This window comes from Pecten maximus, chromosome 1 (assembly GCF_902652985.1).
Source record: "Pecten maximus chromosome 1, xPecMax1.1, whole genome shotgun sequence".
Classification (NCBI taxonomy): Eukaryota; Metazoa; Mollusca; class Bivalvia; order Pectinida; family Pectinidae; genus Pecten; species Pecten maximus.
The window spans coordinates 38,373,370-38,395,453 of record NC_047015.1 but is presented as its reverse complement, the minus strand read 5'-3'; the positions used below and the strand labels follow the sequence as shown (position 1 = coordinate 38,395,453).

The window sequence follows — 22,084 nt, the reverse complement described above, 5'->3', positions numbered from 1 at the left end:
AACACCTTCACCGGGTTCGCCTGTTGTCAGTATAATGTGACAGGGTGTGATGTCCTGCTGGTTGTCTCTGGTAGTATGCTTCAGTAAGGTAGCACTATAAAGTCAGCATCGATTCTGTGCAACACAATGCCAGAAGACAAACATACAAATAACCACACAGGAGAGGCCATCCATAAATGAAGACACCTGTGAAATAAACCAACTATTTTATAGGAGAAAATCAGTCTTTTACACATTCAAAGAATTGTAGTACACTGTAGTATGTATATGATCAGTGACCGACTATATCTTGATTAACGGTCACAGTGGCTACATAGAAAGTAAGCCTGGCTAGCCAGTGTAAAGCTATTTTTAGCTTTATTGTGTGACTCCGACTGGAGACCAGTAAAGGCTGGCATATCGTTGAGGTGATAGATTCAGTGACACAGTGTCACATAGCCTACCGTAATGTCTGATGACACAGGATGACAACACAGATTAGGTTACACTCGGTGAAGTCTCGTTTTTACACACATGTCTCATTTTGACATAAAAAAATTAATCTGCATAGAAATTAATTTCTACAAGCAGGTGAACATATGCTGTTAATCATTAGCTTGCATAAGAGATTTATTTACCAATAAGATACTCTGATATGTACAGGTTGCTTGCATATACAAACTAGATTAACATTCTACACCAGGTTTGTTAGAAACAAAGAAGGTACATACAAACTTATTTTAGCTGAAAGAATTAGGATACATTATGACTTCACTAAGTACAATTTCTGTGTATGTTTGATATGGTTATTTTATTTGACCTAATAAGCGCCCCTTCCCTATAAAGGTACCCCCCACCTTTTTTTAAAAAAAAAATAGGATGGGGGTGCTAATTGAAACACCTCACTGATCTGCTGATATAATCTTTGTTCATTAAACCAATCACTTTTGCTACATAAAGATATGTACAGGTAAATGAAAAGAAGTGCACTTATTAGGTTGAATATGGTAAAACTAAAATTTGATCGCTAAATACTCAAAGTATGTTCAGGGAATAATTTCAAATTCATAATGTAACTTGGGGAAAATTAAAAGCTGAACATCGTAATATGGATTAAGTGTTTACATAGCATTGTATAGAAATTATTGTTTTCGTATATGATAAATTTATTACGGTAAAAGCATAGGATCTACATTAATTCTTCACAAACATATTTGCCGTTTTTATCAAATTAACAATGTAATGTGCAATGAAAAACATACAAATATTTCTTCTACCTTGAATGTTATGTGAGAAATGCAATTATTGCATGTTTCAAATCATTAGATAGTGAATTGGCTGAAAACAGTGTCACCATCTCCTTAATTACAATTATATATTGACAATGAAAACAAAAAAATTTAAGGTATATTTCAAAGTCATTTATTCAACTTGATGGTCGTTTATCTGTTAACTGGACATATATTTTTCACATGAATATCGAGATCCTGTGACTTTGATTTAGTCAGTTTTATGGTCTTTTCCAAATCTCTTAATAAATGTTAACTGAAATAAAGAATTAACTGACAAATCTTTAATTAAGTTGAGGAAGATCGAATAGCTCTAAAAACATTCTAACCAATACACAACACTAGCTATAGATAATCTTGAGTTAGCTGGATTTAGCTAAGAACATTTACATGTTTTGGTGCATATATCTGTTGCTCCAAAATCCAGGCCTACATATTGATTGGTTCTATACACTTACGTTTTACAATATTGAAAACAAGATTTGTTAGGTTGTCACCATGTAAGAGAAGAATCTGTTTGATGTCTTAAAAGTTCATCGATTGAGATCAAACTTGGGTGTAGTAGGCATATGATTATTCACCATACACACACATGGTCTGCAAATATAAGGCGATTAGAATTTGTTTCTGTCCTGCAGGGTGATTATTTCTTAGAATTCTTTAATGTATATACAGGCAATTGGGAAGAATTTCAAGTCGCCTGAGCTATTTTGAACACCAGTCAAAATTTGACAAGAATACTATGGTATTACCATATAATGATCCGTCCATTGTAAAATCATTTTGTCTGACAAGCTCTCAGTTTTCCCTTGATTTCTTTGAAATTTTGTAGACATCATGTTATTGATGTTCATAGTATGTGGTAGTAATTTTTCAAGTGGCATTTTTTTATGAAAAAATTATTAACCTTGCTTCTTTCAGTTTTCATCTTATCCCAGATCTCCTCTATCAGTTTAAATTCCCAACACATGAACCTGATATGGTAATTTAATCTTCTCATTTGGTTTTCAGGCTCATTGAAATTGGTAGGTCTGTGCCCTCGTGGTTGGGTCCTTACTTGGGCAAACACGTTGTAAATATACCATAATTGCTCTGGATGGCATGTGACGGGCCTCTCGTATGTTGTTCAGTGAGGTAGTCACCAACTACTACAAAATAAACACAGCAAACAAACTGCAAACATTAATCTTATAATGCAAAGACTTGCAAAGTCCTTAGCTGGTCCTAAATTAATTAAACATTGAGACATTCAGGATGGCTGTCATGCCTGCCATCTTGAAAATTTTAATATCTTTACTTGTTGTATCCAGACAGGGCTTTCACTAATGGGCTGTGTGTGGTTCATAACTGTCATAGTGAAGATGGCTATTATGACAATGTATTGTCCATTGATGGCATTTATTTATTATGTATATAACAGTATTAAATAATCATGCGTGATTGGCTTGTTTTGAAAGGTAATGTAATGTAGGTTAATCATATGGCAATTAATTTCAAGGTCTTGAGAGAGGTCTTCTTTAGAGGGTTCTCGATCATGACATGACATTGGTTGAACTGAAATCCGAGATTAGTCTGTAATTTTAGTTGACCCCAATAAAAATAACTGTCCTTTGTTAATGTGGTATCACTTGACAACCTGACACTGTACAGAGCATGTGAATGTATAAACTGTGCACACATCTTTGTATACTACTGTTGTGTAATTATTATGAATAGGAAGGGAAAATACATTTGTCTGCTAACTGTCCAAAACTCTAAATACTGGAAAGGTTTCTATGAAAACAGGCAGCTGAATAATTAATTCCAGAAATGTCAGAGTAAGCTTGAAAACATGAATTGATTTAGTCCGGTGTAGTCAGGATCTTACATGATTGGATCACTACAGACAGAAACACGTGATCATGACTCGTCATACATGTCAGACACGGATCTGGGATCAATTTGAATGCACAGAGATGATTAAAACAAATCTTATTTTTTTAAGTGTTAATCATCAGTATAAGTCGTCTTCAAATTTTTGCTTCTAGAATAGAACTTTTTGATGTAATGCTTTATGAATTAAAACCAGCAACATGATTTTAATGTGAAGCTGAAAGCCAAAATCACCTTCAGGATGAAATGCTAAATTCGGAAAATGCACAACATCTGTTAGATATGTTTTTTGTTATGATATAATGTTAAGTTGTAATGTTGTGCTTGTTTCATAATGCATTGTGAATGTATGAAAGTGTAAAAATTTAAGTTAAATGTAAAGGCAAAGAAAATTCTATCTTATTAGGTTAATTATCTGACCCAAAGGGCCTGGATGACCTATAGTCATTGTGCTTTGTTGTCTGTCATCCCCTGTGCGTAAACTTTTCTTATTTCAAACTTCTTCTCAAATTCCAACAGTACGACTGAGCTTAAACTTGCCTGAAATGATCCTGAGATGGTCCTGACCAAGTGTTGTTATTTTTTGGGTAAATCAGAAACCCTTAATGACCACCAACTTGAAAAACCCATTTTAAACTTCTTCTCCAGTTCCATTGGTGCCATTGAGCTGAAAAATGGTGGCAATGTTATGTAAGGGGAGCCAACAGAATGTTGTTATTTTTTGGCCTTGTAAAAACTTTTAAATGGAAGCCACTGCAGCCATTTTGTAACATGATTGTGCAATCATGGTTTTTTGAACAACAGCTATTTCAAACTTCCTCTCGAGTTCTTGGATTTGGCTCTTACTTACCTGAAATAGTTCTGACCAAGTATTGTTATTTTTTGGGTCATTCCAAAATCCAATATGGCCACCATGGCCAACAGTACCACTATACCTGCTACTGAGTATGTGTACTACAATAGAACAAGGGACTGTTCAGGCCCTTGGGCCTCTTGTAAACAATATAAGATCATTCGATCATAGAATAAAAGTTTGAGCATTCTCTAGTCACAAGAAAAGCAAATGTGGTCACATAACAAATTACAACTGCTTATATGTGTAAATGTATTTTCACATTTATGGAGGAGGAAGCAATAACTTATGGCAGTAATATTAATGGACTTACCATGTTAAAATCTATCACTGAAAAATAACCAGTCACAGCAAAGAACTCGTTGACAACGATCCACAAGACATCAGCTTAAAATGACAAGACTGAAAATCTGTCTCTAAGAATTTCAATTTAACAAAGACTTTTGTATTTTTCAGCCAACAATGCCACAACAGAACATGGCCAACTACCAGAACCAAGGAGCTGGAAACTATGACAACAGAGGTCAGAGGGTGCCAAGCATGCATGGGCAGTACTCCGATGGTATGTACAACCGGGGACACAGCCAGCCATCTCAACACTACATGGCCCAGTATGGTGGATTACAAGGATCAGGGACAGTTAGCCAGGGACCCTATGGCCCTGGTCAGTATGGTCAAATGTCAAGTGGGTATGGACCTATGACTGGAGGTCGTAACTACGGATCAGGCAGTATGCCACACTCCGGACGCCAACAACAACAACAGCAACAACAGCAGCAGCAGAATCATCAACAAGCACAGACACAGCCACAACAGAGTGGCCATGTCCCCTCCCACATGATGCATAGTGGTGGTCAGGTACAAAGTCCACAGGATGTGGCTAATTCCATCCTTCAAATGACGGCAGCCTATCAACCTAATCAGACAGTGCAAGTTCCATTGTCTAAAAACCGCCATGCACCATATCATGTGCCGAACTCCCCTCACTATTCCATGCCTAGCCAGGGAAGCAGTCCCACTCACCAACAGCAGCAGCAGTTACAAGGTCCACAAGGGGGGCATCAGTTCATGTACCCCAGCTCCTCCCCTCATCACTCACACCCTGCCAGGACCTCGCCCATCAGTCCTAGCCCTGGCTACATCCATAGCCCTGCTTCTCATCACAGTAACCAAAGCCTGCCTAACTCCAGTCCGCGTTCCATACAGAGTCCAACCCAACACCCAGGGAGTACAGGGGGCAGTGTTAAGTCTCCAGTACCACCTCAATCCCCCATAGGGAGCCTCAAGTCACCATGTGCCATGCAGTCTCCTATGAATGCTGGGCAAAGCATCTGTTCTCCTACTCCTGTGAACCAACAACTGCATGTCTCTGTGTCCAGTCAAAATTTGATGCCTACATACACAGGACAGTCACCAACACAACAGAAGAACCTCATTTGTTATTCCCCAAAAACAAACCCAATTAGTCCACCTGCTAGTCAGATCAGCTCACCGTTCACTCCACTGTCTAAATCTTCAGTTCAAAGTCCACCACAACAAGATCCCTACACCAGCCCACATCCTACCAGGGAGTATGTCAGTGATGGCTCGCAGGATCCCAGGGACCAAGGCCCTGCCACAGGAGGCAGTAATCCTCTCTTGTCGCTACAGAAGTTGTGCATGCTGCCAGAGAAACAGGTGATTGATCCCAAAAGTGTAGTTAATGATGCATGTCTTCCATCACCACAATCACGTGACAACTCAAAAAACTTGGATACCAATGCTGACTCTCAGGGTTCAGGAGGTCAAGTCAGTTCCCAGAGTGACAGTAGGTGTGGGTCAGCATTGGGTTCAAGTCAGTCTAGTCAGTGTGCTGATGGCAGACATTGCAACGAGGCAGAAGAAAGTTCTGCTGTAGCCACTGATGAAATTAAACCTCCACCATGTGATAATGCAGGTCCAGGAGACTCGCCAACCCCCGAAGATAAGGGACCAGCCCCAAAGGACAGTGATAAAGACAGCTTTCATTCTTCAGATCCCATTGATGACCAACAACCAAATTCCCCTCCCCCACTTATAGCCAATTCCGACATGATAGGTAAAGCTGAGTGTTCAGAGGAAGAAGAAAATGTGAAAGTTAACAGCCATTTGAAGAACATGACCTGTCAGCAAGCTATTGTTAATGGTAACATTCAGGCTGATTTGACTTCGCCCTGTATCTCACAAAAAAGTGCCCTCACTGATGAAGTTCTGGAGGAGATGAAAAGCCAGGATATCGGCGAACACCTATTAAAACACAGAAGGTCACCAAATAGTGTTCTTAGTAGAGCTCGATCACTCAACTGTGATGTTAAGCTTGTCTATTCTGATGATTGTGTTCTAAATGGAGATGATAGAATCATGGACAAATTGAAACTTCCCAATCATACGAAAAACAAAGTAAACAACCAAGCAAATGATGCTGAAGATGATATGTGCATCAAGTTAGAGAAATGTGGCCGCATCTGTGATAAACTTGATACAAGTGAGAATGCAAGTGTTGAATCAGCTAAGCCATCGTCTGCACCATCCTCTCCTGTTGTTTCTGCAGAAACGGAATTAAAACAAGACAGTTTGGATAAAAATGAGAAAAACACTCCTGAACAAACATTTGAGGATATGGAGGATTCCAAGTCTGATGTCATTTCATCACTTGAGAATGGGGTGACTATAAATAAAGATAAAAGTGAGAATCTCTCCAAAAGCAAATTAAATTCTAGAAGAACACAGCCAGAGCGGACAATGTCTTTGCGAGAAGTGCCTGCTCGTTTGGCAAATAATGCTGCCTACTACAACAACTACAGTGATTCAGACAGCAATGATGATGGTATACTCATGGTAAGGAAGGACACAAAAGCAACTTATAGTAAATTATCCAGAAATAGTTTATTGAACGGAATTCAAAGTCCAGACATTCTATCATCAGAAGATAGCTCTGAGGAGGAGGAGGATGATGATGATTGTAAAATTGAGCCAGATTTTGGTGACAGTATAACTGACACAAAATCTGATCATGAGCCATGGAAAAGCATACACTTGTCCAATGATGACACTGATGGTGTTGGCAAATCCAAAGACTTTCCAGCCAAAGACAACTTAACAAAATCACTACCATGTGACAAAATATCACACAACCCTGGTAATAATGAGAACAAACACGTCCCTGTCAAGGACAATACCTTTAAAAAGTTACGAAAAGACAAATCGCGTAAATTAATGGAAGACTATGTTGATATGGTTTCCGAGGAGGAGGCAGTACAAAGTTTGGACAATGTTAAAAAGAACATCAGAGCAAAATCTTCAGGCAGTGTGAAGATGCATTCTGCTGGAAATAAAATAAAAAAGACACAAGCTAGTAAAAATAGTCCAGCAACTGTGGAAAGTAGTGGTTCAGAGGTACAAATGTCAAAGAGAAAGAGACGTCCTAGAATGTCGCCTCTAAAGTATGCAGGAGATATGTACTATGGAGGAGACTATATTCTCGATTCTGATGAGGAAAGAGAAGTGGAAGTTAAGAGTAAAAGGACTAGGAAACCAAGTGGAAACCCTCCTGAAAAAAATAAACCTGTCAAATCGGTTGTGGTGTTAGATTCTGATGAGGAATTATCAGAGGATACAGACAAAAAAATTAAACAATTAAGTGCTGATTGTGCAAAGGAAAGTACTGCTGTTTCCATTACGCCACATCTGGTATCTTCAATGCCCTCGTGCCCTTCTGGGGCCTCATCCAACCCTCATGATACCCCAGTTGTGAAAATTGAAAAAATCACAGAAAATATTCAAGCTAACAATAGCAAAACAAACTATAGTGTTAAAAAGGAAAGCCCAAAACCAAGCTTTAATGTCAAAAAAGATAATCCAGAGAAAAACAATGATATGTTTCAAAATAAACCTTCCACCACGAAAAAAAGGTGTAGAAGACCCCAAGGGTCCCGAAGTAGTAAAGGAAAACTTAAAAAGTTAGAAAAGTCGAAATGTAGAGGAGGATATCAAAATGACGAAGACATTGATGATATCCAACTTAAAAGAACATTAGCCTTAATGAAAAAGAAACATCGGAAAAAGCCAACAGCACATCGAGAAAGCACAGTGGGTCCTTTCATTCGGTTGGAGGGAAATATAGACAACCCTACAAAGTGTTCAGTTGTAAACCAACTAGAAAGCGATATACAAGTGGACTCAAAGTCGAGTAAGCATAAGAAACGCTCTACAGCGGTAGCTGTGTCGACAGTACATATATCACGGCTCCCCACGGAGAAGTCAGTTCTGGTCCCTGGCAGTTCAGTGATAGATGAGACAACTTGGGTATGTGCTTTGTGTAGGAAACACAGTAGTTATAAATTTCTGGGAGATTTGTTTGGACCTTATTACACAGAGGGTAATCTGCCACTGCCAAAAGTGCAGGAAGGTCCTCAACAAGATGGTAGTGGGACTAAATCTAAAAAGCGCAAGTCGTCTGAGGACAATACATTCTGTGATGGTGCTGATAAATCAAAGAGGTCAAAGTTCAAGAAATCAGACTGTGGTACCTCGAGAGTACCAAGGGAAGTGTGGGTTCATGAGGATTGTCTTGCCTGGGCTGATGGGGTACTACTTATAGGACAGAAGGTATACGGCTTAGAGGAGGCTACTCGGATAGCATCATCTATGGTAAGTAACCAGACACTGGAGCTGGGCTTGTACCAGACAGGACAAATACATCTCAATTCTATACATACTACCATGATTATCACATTATAAGCCCTAGAAGCACACACCTAACTTCTGACTTAGTGGGGATGGTGGGGATGTACTATATTAAAGGAATTAAATATTTACAAACAAACATCGTACACATTCGCATAATGGTGCATGTATACATGTTACTAACAGCAATATATATGGAGGGGTTATTACTAGGGATTGACATACTGACAGATAACTATCTACATGTAATATGGAGATATTGTAGGCTTAGCATATATAGCAGTTTCAAAATATTTTCTTAAATATGTTCTGTATGTAACATAAGATGTCCTTTCCTTGTTACAGGTGTGTTTGTTATGTAAGGTGTCCTTTCCTTGTTACAGGTGTGTTATGTAAGATGTTCTTTCCTTGTTACAGGTGTGTTATGTAAAGTGTCCTTCCCTTGTTACAGGTGTGTTTGTTATGTAAAGTGTCCTTTCCTTGTTACAGGTGTGTTTGTTATGTAAAGTGTCCTTTCCTTGTCACAGGTGTGTTTGTTATGTAAAGTGTCCTTTCCTTGTTACATGTGTGTTTGTTATGTAAAGTGTCCTTTCCTTGTTACAGGTGTGTTTGTTATATAAAGTGTCCTTTCCTTGTTACAGTTGTATTATGTAAAGTGTCCTTTCCGTGTTACAGGTGTGTTATGTAAAGTGTCCTTTCCTTGTTACAGTTGTGTTATGTAAAGTGTCCTTTCCTTGTTACAGGTGTGTTATGTAAAGTGTCCTTTCCGTGTTACAGGTGTGTTATGTAAAGTGTCCTTTCCTTGTTACAGTTGTGTTATGTAAGGTGTCCTGTCCTTGTTACAGGTGTGTTTGTTATGTAAAGTGTCCTTTCCTTGTTACAGGTGTGTTATGTAAGGTGTCCTGTCCTTGTTACAGGTGTGTTATGTAAAGTGTCCTTTCCTTGTTACAGGTGTGTTATCTAAAGTGTCCTTTCCTTTTGCAGGTGTGTGTCTTATGTAAAGTGTCCTTTCCTTGTTGCAGGTGTGTTATGTAAAGTGTCCTTTCCTTGTTACAGGTGTGTTTGTTATGTAAAGTGTCCTTTCCTTGTTACAGGTGTGTTATGTAAAGTGTCCTTTCCTTGTCACAGGTGTGTTTGTTATGTAAAGTGTCCTTTCCTTGTTGCAGGTGTGTTATGTAAAGTGTCATTTCCTTGTTACAGGTGTGTTTGTTATGTAAAGTGTCCTTTCCTTGTTACAGGTGTGTTATGTAAAGTGTCCTTTCCTTGTTACAGGTGTGTAATGTAAAGTGTCCTTTCCTTGTTACGGGTGTGTTTGTTATGTAAAGTGTCATTTCCTTGTTACAGGTGTGTTTGTTACGTAAGGGGTCCTTTTCTTGTTACAGGTGTGTTATGTAAAGTGTCTTTTCCCATAACAGGTGTATATATAATCTGTATGTAAGATGTCCTTTCCTTGTTACAGGTGTGTTTGTTATGTAAAGTGTCCTTTTGCTATTACAGGTGTGTTCTGTATGTAAGGAATCTGGTGCTATGGTCGGATGTCTACACAAAGGCTGCTCACAAAAATACCACTTTTATTGTGCTATTGAAACAGGTAAGCTTTGATACTTAACATGGTTATAAAAATCTCTGCAGTGACTGATATCGTAACTATACCACTAGTTATTAAAAGATCGCTTGATATTGACAGATGTGTTGCACATAAAATACACTACAGTGAAAATTATAAGTTGAAACCCTGTATGAAATAACACCACTCAGGTAAGGAAGAATGTCATTACAACAGAATAATGTTTTACTAGGAAATATTCAGTATAATCAGGTGATGGATAAAAAATAAGATTGGACAGGTGTTAGTGTCAGTTTTTACCCCAATCTATTGATGGTGGGCAATTCAAATCGTCCCAAGTCTTTGGTCTGTCGTTCATAGTCAGTCTGTCTAAATAATCCTTGTTATCACTATTTCTTTGAAGTACTGGAGGAATATTCTCAAACTTGGTATATAGGTTGCCTTTATAAGTTGTGTCCATTAAATTTGGAGTCTGATTGGGAAAACTTACAGGACAACATGCAGCCATCTTGGATTTTGTCAGTTGAAGATTTTTAGGTAACTGAGAGGAGTTGACCTATTGCGATCACCATGCCACGTCCGTCGTAACCATTTACATTTTCAACTTCTTCTCAATTACCAACAGGCCCAGATACCTGATATTGGGTCTGTAGCATGCGGGGATGAAGGGCTACCAAGTGTGCTCAAATGGATGACTTTGACCTTCATTCAAGGTCACAGGTGTCAAATATGCTAAAATCCTTTATCGACTTCTTCTTGATAACCAAAGGCCCAGAGACCGAATATTAGGTCTATAGCATTCTGTAATGAAGGCCTACCAAGTTTGTTCAAGGTCACAGGGGTCAAATATGCTAAAATCTTTAAACGACTTCTTGATAACCAAAAGGCCCAGAGGCCCAATATTAGGTCTATAACATGCTGTGATGAAGGGCTACATAGTTTGTTCAAATTGATGACCTTGACCATCATTCAAGGTCACAGGGGCCAAAATATGCTAAAATATATCAAAACTCGGGTGACCGTTAAGGCCTGTGGGCCTCTAGTTATTGAATTTTCTTGGAAAGTGAGATCCCTCTGAGATTTCATATGAAGGGTTCCCTTGCTATCAAATGATCTAGATGAAAAGAGAAAAGAAAAGTAGAGGCAAGATCAGACTTAAATAGAGCCAATCAAGATCATTCAGTGGGGGCCCTTTGGGATCTGTCTGAGAAAAAGACCTTTCTCTTTTGCCCTGTTTTCCTTCTTATGTGTCTTATATTCATATAACATCAAATTAATCAATGCAAGCATTGTTGATGTGGTAACTTGTCAACTTGGCATTAGTGTATTGCCTTTATGTCATACAATTGATGTGTAAGGTAAATACTCTCTCTCTTTACCAAGCAAGGATGAGATAAATAGAATCTTCAGCCCCTTGGGAGTCTCAACCTAAGTTTCGTTGAATGTTTCGCAGCTGAAGTATCTTACTTAGAGGGTTTAGATCCCTGTCTCACCCCAAAGGGGTAAACGATTATTTTTTAGCTCTCTGGATCTATTGCTTTAACCCCAGTGTCAGCATCAGTGTCGTCGTCTGTAGACAGCTAGATTTAAGTTTTATAAAACAGTATAGTGTCGATACCAATGATGATACAGCTTAGGAATTGGGCATGTGTGTTTCTTTTTCCATTAGTACTACATTTGTGGACCTGTTGACCTTGACTGTGACATTTGACCTACTTTTAAACAACTTTGACCTTGGCCTGTGTGTGTTTACCATATAGGGCTTTCATATTTGACACCTGTATACCTTGTACAAAGGAAACTTATTACTCATTGTTTCTGAGAGGCAGGGTCCAAATATTTGTAATACATACTGTGTTAATAGATAAGAATACACTTAGTAATTGGTGAAATGTCCATGCGAGTAATGCTGGCCCTCTAGGCCTCTTCTTAATGAGTTGACAGGTTTATATATATATAACAAACTGTATTGGCTGATCTTTTTACAGGGTGTAGTTTAGAAGAAGAGAATTTTTCCCTATGGTGTCCAAAACACAAGGTGAGTATGGCAGAAATAAAAATCACAGAAACCTACCCATTGGTTACATAACCAGATTTGTTCATTGGTACCAGTATATATTTCTTATCCTTATATATATACAGAAGTATTTATAGCTTGTTGCCTGCTTGGCCCTAAAATGATGTTAATTTGTCAATTGGTCATAAAGATTATCAAATGAAAGAAACTATTGCCTGCTTTTGAAATTTACACAAATTATTTTCTAGGACAGATCAGAGGTGATTTAAAAAAAATATATATATATATAGGCTAGTATCACTAATACCTTACACAGAGCATAATAAGCAGATGCCAGCATACTTATTACTGCTTAGCTTGCTATTTATCCTCTAGTTTGCCTGTGACCAGAAAATGGATCAAATATAAAGAGGGTGGGTTTATTTCTGAATATTCCCTTTTATTGCTTTCCAGAAATAACACTTTGCAAGTTCCCTTTCACAAGGGAAATGGTTAATCATTGATGAAATGGATTCTGAAAATTTTGGATTCTGTCCATAAAGAAAAATACCAAAATTTTATTTCTCAAACATATTCTAGTTATTACTGGTACTCAACATGTTTCAAGGACTAGTTGTATCCCACATTGTATACAGTATGAGTCATAATGACTGTATTGTAAACCATTATGATAGGTACTACTGTCACAATAATATATATGGCATTAGTTTTTTCATTAGATTGTATTTTTGTGTACTATAACTCTTCAAGTGGCTATACAAATCTTTCGTTGATAATAACTTTCAAATAATTGTTCAAATTGAGTAAGCCTTCAAAGGGCTCTAACATAATTTTCGATATTATGAACACCATATGTTGCGATGCTGGTATCCATCCTGTATAGGTTTAGCATATGAAAATTCCACATGATTGCTGAACTTCACTAAATGTTTTAAAATATTGACTGGCTCATATATACATGTATTTAGTTTAATATAGAAACATGTGTACCATTCTAAGCCTTGTCTAAGTGTTACATGTCATAGGCTAAAGATACTAGGAATTGACGATGGGTAGGAGTTTACTATATGCGATAGAGATACCAGAAAACCTATACGGTAAAGAGATTATTGATCAACCCTGTGCTTTGGCACTCTGCATGAAAAGATTGATTTTTGTTGGTTAATTGAAGAGCTTTGGCATGAGATCACTTGAGATAAGAATATTTGAAATTTCATGCATCACAGAAATGTTAATACTGGAAAAGCTTCTCGTTAACTGCATTATGGGTAGATTTTGATGACTTAATGTGTGTCCGGAATGCTTACACATGTCTCCATAGTTATTTGATGTACCTCAAGTAATGTGAGAATTGTGTCTGAATTTTCATTGATGGTATTTAGGTTGACAAAAATAATGGATTTGATGAATTTAATGAATCCTTGCATCATAAAAAACACTTGTCTCTTTAAGTTCTTAAGTTAAAACATATCAAACTGGTAAATGCCCTTTACATTTTATCAGTCCAGACTAAGATGGGGTACATATTATAAACCAGTATTAATTCTTTGATGTCTCTTTATGACTAGTCTGCATTCCTTTTGAACACTTGGGATTTACTGAAAGAATCCCATACATAGTTTTACTACTAGATGCACTCGGCTATTTTAATGGGAAAATGTAATGAAATTTGATAGAAAGAAGTCTCTACAGATAATGTGATTATGTTTTGGATTTTATACTCCTAGAGTGATTTTCAGATTCAGTGGAAAGTTTTGGGTACAATATTGAATTATTTTTCCTAAGTATGTGGCGGTTATTTTCCCTTGTTTATAATTAGTTTATTTGCTTTAACTGCCCGGCATACCTTTAAGGTATCCATACTCAACGCGAATTTCCACACTATGAAGACCCACTGAATTCAATCTGACGTTGGCTCCTCTCCCCTCCGAAGTAACTTTTCCTAAGAACGTGACAGACAAGTAGTAACCTCAAATACAGCTTGTAACAATCATTTGACTAAGCATGCCCCATTTTGCCTTAAAGGCAGTCACTAAAGAAGAAAGTATACCCAAAGTGGGTATAATTCTCCCATGTGAAATCAACAAATTTCCACAGATGAAGCTAGAATTTTCTCTTTCAAGCAAATTATGATGTCACTACAGATGCATTCTGTAAGAAAACGGTTCTTGATGGGAAACTCTAGTAGCATATCTGTTTACCTATTGTAAAATAATTTTCTATGACTCGCATTAAATCTAACAGATAACCAAATTGTGTCTTTAATGAGCCCCCAACTTCAGGAATTCTATCTATTTTCAAATGGATACATAAGGGTGTAATATAGTCTTTAAAAGATGCTTATTAGGAATGTGCTTGTGAAAAATAATGTTTAGAATGTTATTTAATTAGGTGAAGGCCAAAATGATTTGTTCAATCAAATCACCATTGGCCATAATCTATCGGGTGCCCGCAGTCATTAAAATCGGTAGATTTCATATTGTTACATCTAAGATGATAGCAGATTCACAAGCTAAATACCATCATTAACTTCTATGACACCATATTTTGTTTTTTTGAGACTAATGATTACTAAAACATCCATGAACCAAGAATTATTGTGGCTCGAATCTGTACATAGTACATGGGGCAGTCAGTGTTTAACTTTTCTTCCAACGATTCAATTTTTATAGTACTTTTCTTCCAAAAGCTTGAGTCAATTTTTATCGTACTTTTCTTCCAACAGCTCCAGGTCAATTTTGTATTCAGCTCCATCACACTAAACCTCTTATGTCCAATAGTCATCAACTTAATATTTAGATAAATCTAGAGTAGTGATACAACAATATGTGAAAGATAGGTCACTGTGACCTTATCTGGCCTATATTTTATACTTCACTGACCTTTATTTAGATTTTTGTGAAAAACTTCTAGCATACTAGAAGGCCAAAAATCACCAAACTTTATCGGGTATATCTTATGGATTACTACACTACTTTATCAAAAGCCAGGTGAAGGGATATGTTCTACAAACATTTGTAGTTGTTTTATCAAAAAAATCAATTAAAAGTTTATCTCTAACGAGTTGTTTTGCATATTAGTAAAATGTTACGTGTTTTGCTCTTCTTACAGGAAGTGGGAGTTAGTTATAATTTTGAAAAATGTTCTCTTTGGAAAAAAACACTAATTATGGATGATTACCATAGCTGCAGGTGAACAAATGCATCATTGCATGGTTAGATATTATGTACACAATATTTCCCAATTTACCAAGAAGTGTATGCTAGTATTTAGCAGGAAAAGCATGATGAATATATATGTGCTCTTTTTGCCTGCAGGTTAAGAAGAAATATAAAGCTGCAGATTCCTCAATGTCCAAGACATGACACATTGGTAACTCTCTCTGTCCTTACATCCTTTTTGTCAGACTTGACATTTGGTAACTCATGTAACACTTCCATGTTGTCACACATGACATTTCAATAATTGTTATAACTTTGTCACACGACATTTCAATAATTGTTATAACTTTGTCACACATGACATTTCAATAATTGTTATTATAACTTTGTCACACATGACATTTCAATAATTGTTATAACTTTGTCACACATGAAATTTCAATAATTGTCATATCTTTGTCACAAATGACATTTCATTAATTATCATAACTTAGTTACATGACATTTCAGTAATTTCATATTTGTTACATTACATTTCAATAACTACATGTATCATAATTTTTCAATTGTCGTAATATCCCAATTTTTTGTTAGAAATGACATTTTGGTAATTGGACTAGTTTTTCAAAACATAACATTTCATGGTCTGACAATTTTTGTTGTATTACATAAGACAAGACATTTCAGCAGTTTTTGTAATGTGTTTATGTTGCCAGATCTTTAGTAATTATCATTTCTTAACAACGCTAATGGAGGAACTGTCTAAGTGTTGATACAACACTCAGAACTACACCATTAGTTCACTGTGACCAGTATTTTATACTTCAGTTAGTATTTTCATGTTGTGTAAAAACCTGTATATTTTAACATGTCAATTCAACTGGTCCGTCATCCTAGTCTGTTATAAATTTATTAAGTTAATCAAGGGTATAATGTTTCCTTGCTGCAGTAATGCTTTTGAGGCTTCTTCACTAAGTTTAAGCTTTCATTGAAGAAATAATGCTTTAAATTGCTTGATGACCAATACATTTAATATAAACTGAAATTTTACACATAAAATGTGATATGAGTATTTGCTGTTCATGTGCATGTTAAGTCTCTTGTAGAGTATTTAAAGTTTTACCATACAGTATCATTTAAATGTTCTCCTTTTTAGATTGACTGTTTTCAAGAGTCTTGCCAATCATACACTCATTTTTACATTGAGGTTTCTTTCAGCATCATTTGTTTCGGTAAATTAAATAGGTTATACCCAAGTTGGATATTTTGATTTCTTTTAAAGATACCTTGGAAACTTCACTTGTGTAAATTATGGCCTTACTCCAATTTCTGTAATGCAAAAATAGGTTAACTGCGTGGAGAGAAAGGCGATTGATTTTCTTTAAAATGTTTATTTTGCAGGCACATTAGTTGCCATTATGAATCCCAAAACTAGCCGATGGACTTCCTGCCCCTGATCACATTGGCTGACGTCTGGCCACAGAGGGCTGAAAGAAGTAACCTAAGGACCGACCAGAACCTGGTCAAAGCTACTGACCACCCAGCAGAGACAGTAGCCTTAGAAAGCAATATCTAAATATAGCTTGTTTGCATTGTTGGAGAGAACAGGGACAATGATAATATGACCTTGCAAAAGATAAATTTCAGCTACTATGAGTTTTGAAGGTCTTGGCTGAACTTGCAGAACATTGTCTTAATAGATTTTTTCAGATAGCTTTTCTTGGAAACTTATCAAGAATTACCTCAAACTGCAATAGGGAAACCACATTGACCATTATTTTGACATTTTCTGCTCTGTTTACGACTTCTTTTAAGGGAGAAAATATCTGGAACATTTCTTGGATATAAATTTTCTAAAAAATGTGTCGACCAGCAAATTATTTTTAAAAAAATTTAAATAAATACTCAAGAAAATAGTGTACAAGACTGAATGGTAGACATTTCATGTATATAAACTGTTGAATGTGGCTGTATACACATTAAATTTTAATTAAAACTTTGATTGTCATAGATTATTATAGATTTAATGTCAGAAATATGTCAAGGAAACTTGTCTGGTAAATTTTAAGAAATATTGGCCTAGGTATAGAACTTGAGAAAGAAATAATTATGGGGTTATGAACGAAATTAACCAAGATAAAATTATAATGTGAGCATTATATTGAGTGAGAAGTTTTTACAGACAAATAAAAAATGGGTTAGAAGACCATGAAACGCAAGATAATATGAGTAATGTCCCTTGTCTAAGATTTTGAATTATGCCCCTTTGTTGGGTCAGTTTTAATACCTTTTATATAGCAGAAGAAAAGAATGGTTGATGACTTATATTTTTTAAGAATCTAGTCAATGTAGTGTTAACAGTTTGTTCCCATATATGAGTACCATAGTGGTTGTTTCTTCATGTGAAAAAGTATATGTTACTAGTTCGTGATCATCACATATCTGAATGGAATACATAGCTTGAGTGATTACTTAGAATCATGTGTTGCAGTAAACTTCAGTTAAAATGTCGGTGCTGATGTGCACAGTTGTAAAAGCCATGAAAATCCTAAATGTTCAATCCTTTAGTTCATGAATGGAGTAAGCTTCAAATTTAATCAACATTTTGATATTGATAAGGCAACCTGTTACATTAAAATCGCCCAATTTATGTGTTCCGTGAAGATTGTAAATTCCCATCCTAGTATGGTTGAGCTGATTTCAGTATTGGTAACTACAGTAGAAACTTGTCTGTCTGGTATTATTTATTTCAAGTAAGAACCTGATTTTTATTTTCATTTTTTAGGAGATAGGATATTTTCTAGGAAAAATTCTAAATTGCTGTTCATGAAAAGTTAAGTTATTTAAGCAGTCTTGTGCCCTGAAGACTAGATATGTAAGGTTCTGTTGTATATTTATCAAAATGTTATAACCATTACAGTGGGAAAAACTACATTGTATTTTTGTATTGAGGAAATCATTCTGTGTTGTTAAATATATTGTGTTCAAAGTTCAGGTCTAATTAAGGAAGTAATTATTTGGAACATATTCCTCATATGATGGTTACACTACATGTAAGTGCTAGTATTATTCTTTTTCATTTGGTGAGAATATTAAAATACAACTTCTGATTTTGTATATGTGATCACTGTGTTACTTACATACATATTTTCTTTCTGTATGAATCTCAGATATACATCTACCAAAGTTTCTTCATTGACATTTAATATTTTAAAAACTACATTTCTGTCTGTATTAGGAAGTAGCTCAGGGAGCATAAATTCTGTCCATGTCAGGAATGGAAATTAAAATTCTGTCATGTAAAGGAATATTCTAGTATTATTAAAACTAAATCTTGTCATATATAGAAATGTTCTGCAGCTCCCTTTAACTTGTTTGTAAGGGTTATTCTTGCCCATATAAGGAATAATTTTGTCATGGAAACAAAAAAAATTATCTATAAGAAAATGATTTGTTATATAAATTAAACCATTTCCCATATAAGAAAATAGTCTAAAACTGTTATTCGAACTGAAATCCTGCCCATATAAGCAAATGGTCTGATATTGGAACTAAAATCCTGCCCATATAAGCAAATGGTCTGTTACAGCACCAACGAAACACCAAATTGTCATTAGTTTGAAATGTCTACCAGATTGGATATCTAGAAAAGCTATCTAAATGGAGCCGGCTCTTTCTTTTCTTGCAATACATTTCTATGTTAATTGTTTACACATACAATAGTTTTGAAGCAGTTGACTTCCCTCAATGTTTGGTCTTATTTTATTTTCCTATATGGATTAATTGACATAGCAGTGGTTTGCCATGAAATGAGAGTATAAAGCATTACCTAGTAATAACTTGACCTTGGATTTGTTCTAAGATTTCAAACTAAGTATACTATATAGTAAGTTTTATTTAATTAAGTAGTTTAGTGCAATTTTCACTGCTCTTTGATTTCCTAAACTACCATCACACCAATTCAGACAGAATTCAGTTTATGTTAATATACATTAGCTGCTGATTGAAGGGAGGTAACTTCTTCTAAGTTTTGGTAATTGAGCAGTATTTGTTGGAAATTGTTCATGACCAAATGACCGATTATAAGCAGGTGATTGTAGGTTTTTGTGTTAATGACGATTGTTGTTTCATTATGTAATCATCATTGTTTCACAACGTTCTTCATGCAGTAGAGTACTCAATGCTGTGTAAACCTGTGTAAGCTTGTCCAAATATATTACTCCTTGAAGTAGAAATTGAAACTGACAGGGCACCGTGTTGAACGGGGATAACTGGTGATAGCCAGATATGTAAATGTATTATACTCTTTCTTTTTTTCCCTGTGGTTTTTAGTTATTATAATTTTCACCTTTTTCATTGCCTATGAGCAAAGACATATTGAGAATTTCTTAAATGAATCGAAGAAGAATCTTTTAGGGAATAAAAGTTTCCAGCAGAATTGCTACATGTATAATAAAGCCAATTTTTGAGGCATTTTAGATATTATTTTTCCTCCGTGTAGAAATAATCCTGTATCGGTCCTTTGAGGTCAGTATGGTATTAGAACTGTCTGTATCCTGTTTATCCTGCTTTAAAAGTCCATACTTATATGTAGAACATGCATGCCAGCTATATTTTTCTGATTCTCAAAGAAATAGATTGTTCATGGCTATGAGCTTTACGCAACATCAGACAATATTTCCATTATACAGTGAAAGTGCTGGAAACAGAATGAGAGGTATTGGTCATAAGTTGTTTGTGTCATTTTAAGACAGATGTCTTAAAAACTTTGTACAGTTTTCCTTTTTTATGAAAATAAAAAGAGAAATAAAATTATTTCATTACAAATATTTTGTTCTGTATATATTTGTGGTGTTCATTTTTAGTTCACATAGCACAAAGTGCCAGTGAGCTTATGACGAGGTGCAAGAGTGGAGGTTGCCATCAATTTTTACACTTCCAGAAAACTAAGTGGCTGGATACCAATATTTGGCCAAGAGGTACCTCGGATGGAGTACTTTAAAGTTTCCTCAGTCTGATGAATGACCGTTAAATATTCTCCAGGTCACAGGTGAGATTTGTTGAAAAAATTAAGAATCTATAGAGTGCCGTGAGATTTCTTCATGACAATGGCATTGACCAATTTTCCTATGGTCGCAGGTCAAATGGGTATAAAATCTTCAGAGAATCTATAAGTGCTAGAAGACCCAGGGTACTCGTGCTTGGCCAGTAGGTACCTGCTATAGAGTGCTATGATATTTCCCCATACCACATGGATAAAATATGCTAAAAACTTAAAATGAGGGAGGTCATTGGTATGAGGAAACTTCCTAACAATCACAAAGTTTTAGTAGGCCAAGAGGCCTTCTATTTTGCCAGCAGGTACCTATGATGGAGTGTTATAAAGTTCCCTCATACCAATGACCTTTGCCTGTTTTCAAGGTCACATGGTTGAAATACGTTGAAACCAAAAACTTTCCAGATGGATAATAGTTGGTCACTTAGACCGAGTACAAGACCGAGTACAATGAAGTTTCCTAAATTAATTGACCTTGATCTAAGGTCACGGGAGTCGAGGAGGGACACGTGATTGACTAGTCCACAGTAAGGTATTTCCTCGTCCTTGATCTCCAGAGTGAACATCGTTGTCAGCTTACCTTTCTTGAGGATTAAACTTGATGTGTTTCCTTCGGCTGGTACCATGCGTTCTCTGGTGGTTTCCAGCTCTCAGGGCTTTTTCTCACTGGTTTGGGAAAGGGCCTTTTTGTCTCATTTTGGGAAGGAAATTGGTGAATTGGGAAAGATTTTTTCAGGATTAAACTGCAAATTTTGAGAATTTGGCTTAAATATGAAATAATTTCAATTGAGAATGGGGCCTATTAACGGCCCCAAAAAGCCCTGGCTCTTATGTCCAGCACTTCCCAGTCCATTACCAACCTGTCCTTTGAATCCCTTGTAGGTAAATCCAGTTGAGACCCAAACGCTGATTTTACTCTTGCATTACTAATAACCCTTATTTTATTGGATCCCTACTCTGAAGTGCAGTTGCATGGTAATACCCTAAATTCGTTCTTTTCTTCATGGTTTTCTTCCGTCAACAACTTTCCTGACATTTCATTTTCTTTAACCCGTGTTGCGAGTCTGACTTCTGGGTAGCTCACCACGCTTCCTTGTTGAAGTTCGACCTTTCACTATAATCCTTTCTACCTGTCACAGAGATTTCGATGAAGCTCGTAAAGTGTTTCCTGGGCTGCCTAGGACCTTCCCGGTCTTGATAAATTTTGGGTGTAGGTAAATATTCAAAGTTATTTCAAGAAAATACCGGTGTATTTAAATATTTTGTTTGTTTCCTTGAAACACGGAATGCTACGGTTAAAAATATGCACAATTCTTCTCATTTTGCCTATGATTTGTTTTTCCAAGCTATAGCTATATAAGAATATACGACTCGTATATATGTATAGGTAGGATAGGGATATTTTCCACCATCGGGATCACAAAATGTGGTGAAACCCTTGGATTTCTTACAATCTCCCATCTAGTTTGAAACTTTGAGTTAGAATCAGACATAACCCATTGAGACCAAAACTATAAACCTAAATTTTATTTATAATTTTGATATTCTAGGGACATGGGACCAGTCTACTAACGCTGATGGCAACA

The 22,084-nt window shown here is 36.2% G+C and overlaps 1 protein-coding gene across 3 annotated transcripts in view; it reads left to right on the top strand.

Moving 5' to 3' along the window:
* LOC117332914 (transcription factor 20-like) overlaps nucleotides 1–20,278 on the top strand; it is a 36,495-nt gene extending 16,217 nt beyond the window's left edge. For 2 of the 3 annotated variants that reach the window (XM_033891985.1, XM_033892001.1), the window contains 5 exons: nucleotides 4,450–8,661; nucleotides 10,195–10,288; nucleotides 12,253–12,302; nucleotides 15,599–15,653; nucleotides 16,844–20,278. In XM_033891985.1, the coding sequence (XP_033747876.1) occupies nucleotides 4,450–8,661; nucleotides 10,195–10,288; nucleotides 12,253–12,302; nucleotides 15,599–15,646 (4,404 nt within the window). In that variant the 3' untranslated portion in view covers nucleotides 15,647–15,653; nucleotides 16,844–20,278. The remainder of the gene's footprint in view (nucleotides 1–4,449; nucleotides 8,662–10,194; nucleotides 10,289–12,252; nucleotides 12,303–15,598; nucleotides 15,654–16,843) is intronic. The other variant, XM_033891994.1, reaches the window with a different exon arrangement.
* Nucleotides 20,279–22,084: the final 1,806 nt, after the last annotated feature.